This window comes from Nicotiana attenuata, chromosome 5 (assembly GCF_001879085.1).
Source record: "Nicotiana attenuata strain UT chromosome 5, NIATTr2, whole genome shotgun sequence".
In the NCBI taxonomy this organism is placed as follows: Eukaryota; Viridiplantae; Streptophyta; class Magnoliopsida; order Solanales; family Solanaceae; genus Nicotiana; species Nicotiana attenuata.
Genome location: NC_031993.1, coordinates 15,754,388 through 15,762,201, shown reverse-complemented (window position 1 = coordinate 15,762,201; position 7,814 = coordinate 15,754,388). Strand labels below are relative to the sequence as shown.

The 7,814-nt window shown below is 37.3% G+C and overlaps 1 protein-coding gene across 1 annotated transcript; it reads left to right on the top strand.

Moving 5' to 3' along the window:
• Positions 265-7,814, top strand: LOC109225387 (E3 ubiquitin-protein ligase Os03g0188200-like). The gene is made up of 3 exons (XM_019390028.1): positions 265-800; positions 1,659-1,756; positions 6,998-7,814. The coding sequence occupies exons 1-3, from the start codon at positions 639-641 to the stop codon at positions 7,320-7,322; spliced, it is 585 nt and encodes a 194-aa protein (XP_019245573.1). The 5' UTR covers positions 265-638; the 3' UTR covers positions 7,323-7,814.

Genomic DNA, 7,814 nt, shown 5'->3' with positions numbered 1-7,814 from the left:
TTTTGGCTCAAGAATAGGTAAAAAGAGAGAAAGGAAGAAGACGAAGAAGAAAGAGAAGAAGAAAGAACAAAAGTTTAATAACTATAAAATAAATAAGCCATATTTTTTGGGCGACTATAGAATATTTGAAACTTAAGATTTTAAGCATATTATAATGTATTTATGTGGCTGTGATTATCACTAAGAAAACATATGAATGTATTATTTTGTGGGGACAGATAATAAAAAGGAAATGGAGGAGTATAAATTTAAGTGTCACAACCCGCCATAATAATGCAACAGCCGCCCCATACAAATAGGAGACCAGGTCGATGACACATCAATCACAATTTTGAATTTAAATTTCCTGAAAAAGAAAAAAAAAATCCAGCAGGGGATTTTCTAAAAGTAGAGTCAACTTCCTTTGTTGCGTATATAAGGTGTGTGAGAATATATGAGAAAGTTGGAATATTGAGAAGAAAAATTGCATCATCTATACAATAAAGAATTTGGGTGCTGTTTAAAGTAAATTATTCAAGATTGTTGGGGTTACAATAAGATTAATTTCGGATGGTAGTAAGAGAACAAGACTTGAGATTATTTTCTTGGATATTTGATTATTGGGCTTTTGACTGGACAATAAAATCAAGTTGGAAAAGATGACATCTTCAGCAGTGAATTTGGTGATGACTGTGATTGGGTTTACAGTGAGTACCATATTCATAGTATTTGTGTGCACAAGGCTAATTTGTGCAAGAATTCAATACCTGACACGGCGCTCTTCTAATTCTGCACATACTTCTAGATCTGATCTTAGCATTGTAAGTACTGTAATTGCATCATTTCTGATTTAGCTGTACTACTTTAGTAGTATTATGTTCTTTTTCTTGTTAATAATTTATTTATAATGAAGTTGGTGCGGTTGACCTTATTGTACTATTGAAACTATGGGTTCAAAATTTAATATTTGTTGAAATTTTAGTGATTAGTTACATATGTATATCTATGCTTCGTGTTGGAAATATTGGGGGTTCAATAGAACCCGTAGTGCAGAGGGTACATCCGCCTCTGAATATAGCCCACAAGAACAGTTGTGACCTGCTCACCAAGGTTGGAGCAGACAGTAGTGAAGACAGAAGTTTTATTAAGAGGATTCAGAAAATGTTCTCCTTTGTTTAGGGGATTCAACAATATATATATATATATATATATATATACACGAAAAATATTTTCAGCTATACATAGTAAAATTTTCCGGCGAAGAGGATTCAGCTGAATGGCGGAGCCTCTGGGAGCAGATAGGCTCACTCAGAGTTATAGCTGGGAGTTGTCCTTAGTTTTCCTTGTTGTTTTATGTTTGGTACCTTTTTGTTGGGAGATACTAAATTATAGTTGGGGTAACATCTGATGATGACTGTAGTTTTGATCGGTTCACAGTAGTCTCGGTGGTATATAATCATGTAGCTCACTTGGGTCTGTGATGTTTAGTTTGTTAGGTTTTTGGACTTTTAGGATGCTTTATGGCTTGTCATATTCTTTGATTTGAAACCTTTTAAACTTCAACTTGTCTTAGAACTCCTTTGGTCTGTGTAGCCAATAGCTCGAGAATATCGTCTTTCTACTCTGAAGCAGAATGATTTTTTTCTTGTGAATCACCTGTTCCTGTTTAATCGGTGCAGGTGGAACGTGGTTTACATGGCCTGGAGCCGCTTGCTGTTGCCAACTTTCCAACAAAGAAGTATAGTGATGCATTTTTTACCTTTGCAGAAGATACTCAGTGAGTTGAATCTTTTTTCCCAACTCATATATTGAACGAGCTTACATAAGTGGCAGTTGTATCTAGTTGGTTCTTTTGACTTCTTCATGAAGTGTACTATTTTAATTGTAGATTCCGGAAAACAAGTTTATGTTTGATGAAGGCAGGATATATAAAATTGGTCCCTTATAGTCGTATGATAGATATGTTTTTAGATTACGTTGTCATTGACAACTCGTGAAGTCCATGCGAGTTAAATCTTAATAAGGCAGTTATACGAAACTTTTAAGATTTTAAGCCAACAACATTGCGGATGACTGATGAGTGGGACAGGGACATGGTGAACACTTTGACACTTGCCTTTATTATGTCATAATCACCTTCATTGAGATTTTGATAATTTTTTATCATTTTTTCTCTGAACCATGGTTTAGATTGAACGAGTTAGAAATGAAGAAAGAACTGGCTGCTTGTGCTAACACGAGACTGTTGACATCCATTTGTAAATTGTCTTAGTTTGGTGTATGGTTTGAACAGATAGTTAGTTTGGTGTATGGTTTGAACAGATAGTTTTGGACAAGCTTAAAGCAGCCTCAATAAGTTTTTCCGGAGAGGCCACCAAAGATTCAGTGCAGCAGCACGTCCGGGGCTGCCTACACTCCTAGTCTCCTACACAATAAGTGTGGGTTTGATACCTTATCAAGGATATGCATGTGTTCCCCTCCTGTTCCCTTCTGATACCCCTCATCATCATTGCTCAGAAGAGGAAAAAATGATTTATTACAGCGTTATTGGCTTCTTTAGGAAGAAAAAGTCAAATCAGATATGACACGCTGACCTGCTACTCCTAGCTGATAATTTTGTGTGTGTGTGGGGTGGGGGGGGGGGGGATATGGATTATAATTTGGAGATGGAATCAACATCTTTTCGCTTGTGTTTCCCTTGTTAGATACGCCATTGCAGAGACGAGAGATTGCACATATTGGGATTATGCTTAAGAAAATCCTTTCCTTGAACTTGGCCTTTGCTATGTATATGATATTGGAGCAATCAAAGCACACACTGACCTACTCATTTTCAGATGCATCTTCCACTTTTTGATTGAAGGACTGGGACGGGGATACCCCAGCTAACACTAGGATTGGCTGTTCTTTTATCATTTATACTAGACCCTTTAGCTTTGGATGGTGCCATTTTAGCTCACTAAAACCTATATTTTCAGCAACAGAAGCTGTCCATTCATTTACCTGTTGCAGAGCCATCTGAATCTCTTCTTTCCTCTATGTTTTTGTTTGAAGATTCTTTAGTTAATTATCTCGTTAAAACAACCATCATTTTGACCTGAAAATCCTGCTAATTCAAATCTTATGGAGAAAGTCTTTTCGTAGATTTCTTTCTTGCAAAAGGCGTCCGTTGTTAGCTTTTTAAGTCGGATCAAATCTGCTTCCCAGAATTCCTACTTTCCGAGCTTGTTCAATTCTGTGTTGAGAACCTCAAAACAATGCAAACTAAATTTATGTAAAGGAAGTGTAATCAGAAGCTAAGTTGCTCGGATACGGGTGCGGATCTAGAGGTCAGATCCTTCGAAATATAAATTCTAAGATTTGGGATATGGATACGGGTGCGGGGATCCGACTAAAAATAATTCTATATATATATATATATATATATATATATATATTATGAGAAATTTTGTGGAATACTTACGTATAGCTTGTAAAGTGTAGATTTCTTTTTTGTTCACAAGTTGTAGTAAGTAAAGGATTGATTTCCTAGATAATGTATGCTATTTTCTTCAAATTTACCCTAGTTTTGCATCTAATTTCGGGAATCAAATTGTATCTCGTCTCAAATTTTTCTGTCCGTCGTGGTCAAAGTACCCAAAATTGTCTGACCAAATCCTGTTCGGATCCCATACCCACACCCATACAAGTGTCGTGTCGACACAGGTGCGGCACCTAAACTGCCGTGTCGGAACAACTTAGATCAGAAGCACCGAAAGATTAGACAGTTCAGTTTATTATGAAAGGAAGGTGCTAAATGAACACAGCAAAAAAGTAGCTTACAGCGGAGGATCGTCTAGCATTATGTTATACTTCTTGAACCTATGGCATCCTCCTGTATTACATGAACAAATTTTCTCTGGAGTATAAAACTTCAGATTTTCCGCGTATCAAGCTGTAATTTTATTCAAGAGGCAAGGGAGTAATAGCTGGCACTTATTTCAAATGCAGACCATGCTAGCAAAATGGATTGGATTACACAATATCAGTGACAAGATCAACAAATTAACAACTTAAAAACCTAGGTCTTGGTTTGTCAACAAAATACTGCGGCTACCAGATAGACAAAAGTTCTTTAGTCTTTCTTCAAGCCTTGTCCGAGCAAAGAAAAGAAAATACATCTCTAAAGGCAAACACTGCAACCTACTAGTTTCCATCCTCCCTGGCTTCTTATAGAATATATTTCTTTCAGTTGAAAGTTGAGCTCAGACCACAATTAGGGGTATGCTACTTAGATTTTGTCTGCAACCTGATGTTATGTTATTATGTGAAAAGACTTTGATTTTAAGTTAAAAGAATGAACAACTTTAAATCTTATATGAGCAATGCTGTGCAGAAGATGGGAATCCTAAAGAGGAATTATTTCCTTTTTGACGCAACTTAAGATGGACTTCATACTTTCTCGTGGAGAGCTTGTTCAACTTGAATCTACTTAATGAGAATGTATTTGTAATTCAACTTTTATGGTGCAATCGTCAATTTTAAACAATCTTCACTTTTAATAGATGAAATAATCAACTATTTACGAAATTGGAAAGACGCGAGGATCAGCTGACCTTTTGCCTGGTCATTTGTGTTCACTAGTACCTACAAACTGTAAAGTAAAAGAAATCTGATGCCAAATATGCATGATTGAATCATTTGCATTGATTGGTGTTTATTTATCTAAGTTTAATGATAAGAGAGGGAGCTTCAAGTACCTTGGATCAGTAATTCCAGGGTAATGGGGAGATCGACGAGGATGTCACACATCGTATTGGAGCGAGGTGGATGAAACGAAGGCTCGCATCCAGTGTTTTGTGTGATAAGAGGGTACCGCCTAGACTTAAAGGTAAGTTCTACAGAGTGGTGGTTAGACCGACTATGTTGTATGGGCAGAGTGTTCGCCAGTCAAGAACTCCCATGTACAGAAGATAAAATAGCAGAGATGAGTATACTGAGAGGGATGTATGGGTATACTAGGAGAGAAAAGATTAAGAATGAAGTTATTTCGTACACAGTGGGAGTGGCTCCAGTGGAGGACAAGATGAGGGAAGTGATGCTGAGATGGTTCAAACATGTGAAGAGGAGGGGAGCAGATGCCCCGGTGAGGAGGTGGGAGAGGTTGGCCTTGATGGGTACGAAGAGAGGTAGAGGTAGGCCTAAAAAGTATTTGGGAGAGGTAATTAGGTAGGATATGGCGCAACTTCAGCTTACTGAGGACATGACCCTTGATGGGAGAGTGTGGAAGTCGAGAATTAGGGTAGGAGGTTAGTGAGTAGTCGAGCATATTACTATGTCGTACCAGTAGGTAGTAGCATTAGTCTTGTACTCTCGTATTCTTAGAGTTCTATTATTACCTATTATTTCTTTCGCTTCAATTAGCTTTATCTTGTTCATATGTTACTGCTTGTTGATTTATGCCCCTTTTTACGTTTTCCTTGAGCCGAGGGTCTTCGGAAACAACGTCTCTATCTTCACAAGGTAGGGATAAGATTTGTGTATACACTACCCTCCCCAGACCCCACTTGTGGGATTGCACTGGCTATGTTGTTGTAAGAATAGTTGTTGAATCAGATACTTTTTTTGATTTGGAAGATAATGTTGGATTAAAAATTCATGTATTAGGCAGTAAATGAAAAAGTGAGACTATTATTATAGCATGGATTCTCCGGTGTCCTATCTATGAAAACTCTATTGTGGTTGCGTAATGCATTGTGTACAGTAGAAGCTCATACTGGTAGGAACGCATCAACCTGTGACTTTTCAACTATTATACGCAAAGCATTAAGAATTTGTATCTTCTTGTATGTCCAACAATATGTCAAAGAAAGGGAAGAGACAGAGGATTTCTTTGGAGATTACTAGAGGTGGTATGTGTTACTTTCTGGTTTGTTTGGCCATAGAATGCTCTAATTGAGATGTGCAAGAATCAAGTATTGTATATTCTAGTGGGCTTTTGAGTTTTGTCCATAACTGATATCGTTTGAGGAGGCTGAAATTATTTGGTCACTGAAAAATTTGGTGTTGTGTAGGTCAGTTTAGAATGTTGTAGTGAGCTAGACAAGGAGATCACTAGTTTGATGGAGACTTGTACTGCTACAGGTACAAATAAAGTTTTTAAAATATTTTTCTTTTTGGGGTATAAATCATTGTAAAGCCTTTGTAGCGTCTCGGGTTACTCTTTTTGTCTCTTTATGTGAGTAAAATACTCTTCTAATCAAAAGGATATCTTTGAATCCGTGCCTTGGAAAAGGTAATTGAGAGTGCCCTAAGAGCCATTATCTGTTTAATCCAGCAAGTATGCTTTTTCTTTCATGATTCAGGAGAATTAGGAGTTGTTGAAATTCTATGATATGAAGGTGCTTTTAGTGACTTACTATGTGAGTTTATTGAGGTTAGCTGTAACATGATTTACATAATTTAAAATTTTTATACAACGCCAAGATCCCAGACAAAGTCCTCTTTATGGCCATTTTCATGTTTCTCCTGAATGTGGTGCAGCTGTCTTCTCTAGTTGAAAGGAGAGAAGAGTGTATTTTCTGGTGTGAATTAGGAAGATATATCACTTGCTGCATTTGTCTTGTAATCTATAAGTATGTATGCAAGTAAAAAAGATGCAGCGTGTGTGTGTCTGTGTTGAATACCATGTCTGACACAATACATGGGTGACATGTCCAACATGCATCCCGAAATAGAGTATAATGGATATAGAGAATCCATATGGCCGATTCCAACTCGTTTGAAGTTGAGGTATAGGTAATTATGAATTGGTAGTATATCATTATTCAACAGCTGAACAAATGTGGAAGTAACATGTATTCTCTTTATCCGATTACGTGATAGGATTTAAAGAGATACCGTTCATGAGTTTGTCCTGAAATGGAGATTTTTTGTTTATGTTGTTTTGTTATTCATGGTATCAGTGTCTCCTCTAGTGTACTTTTTGAAATATTCAACCAATCACCTTCTGACTGCCTTGTGTACTTCATTGACATAGATGCACAGTTTGCCTTGCCGAATATCGGGAGGAAGATACATTACGTATTTTGCCATTATGTGGGCACTATTTCCATGCCACGTGTATTGACATATGGTTTCAGCAGCAATCCACATGCCCAGTTTGTCGAATTTCCCTACGTGAGACTGTTGAGAAGAAGTGCTTTATGCAACCCTTGTTTAGTTCAGCTGTCCGATCTCACTATGTGACGGACTCTCTGAATGTCAATTCAAACCAATGCTCGTCATCAGGGCAGAGGCTTTCTTCAAGATTACACGATGGCCAGAGAACAAACCACACTACAGAGAGTGCATCAAATGCATAAGCCTTTAGGCCACATGAGTATAAATGGCGAAATTGGCAGAGATTGAAAGGTATTTACAATGTTGTGGTAACATTAATCTAATTATCCACATTTTGCTCATGCGTTCTTTTAAGTATAGCAAGCTGATGTCTGTATACAAATATACAATGGACCTAATGTGATTCGGCCGTTTCCCGAACCCTACCTGTACATAACAGGAGCTTAGTGCATCGGACTGTCTTTTCTTATAGCAAGGCGATGCCTTTTTTTTGTCTGCCTTCTTTTGTATGCTATACAGCAGCTGGGGTGGATAGCTTTTTTGTAAGTCAAGTCAGGGTAAACATTTTTTTTCCTTTTTGTAAATAGTTTTGGTTTAGGTGGTGATAGTGCTGTAGAGCCATTACTATTCTGGCTATACATTGCAAGCTAAGATACACTATTACACACTAGCTTATCAGTTATGTAATATAAATAGACAAGCTGATATGGATGTATTATGATTGTTTTGATTCA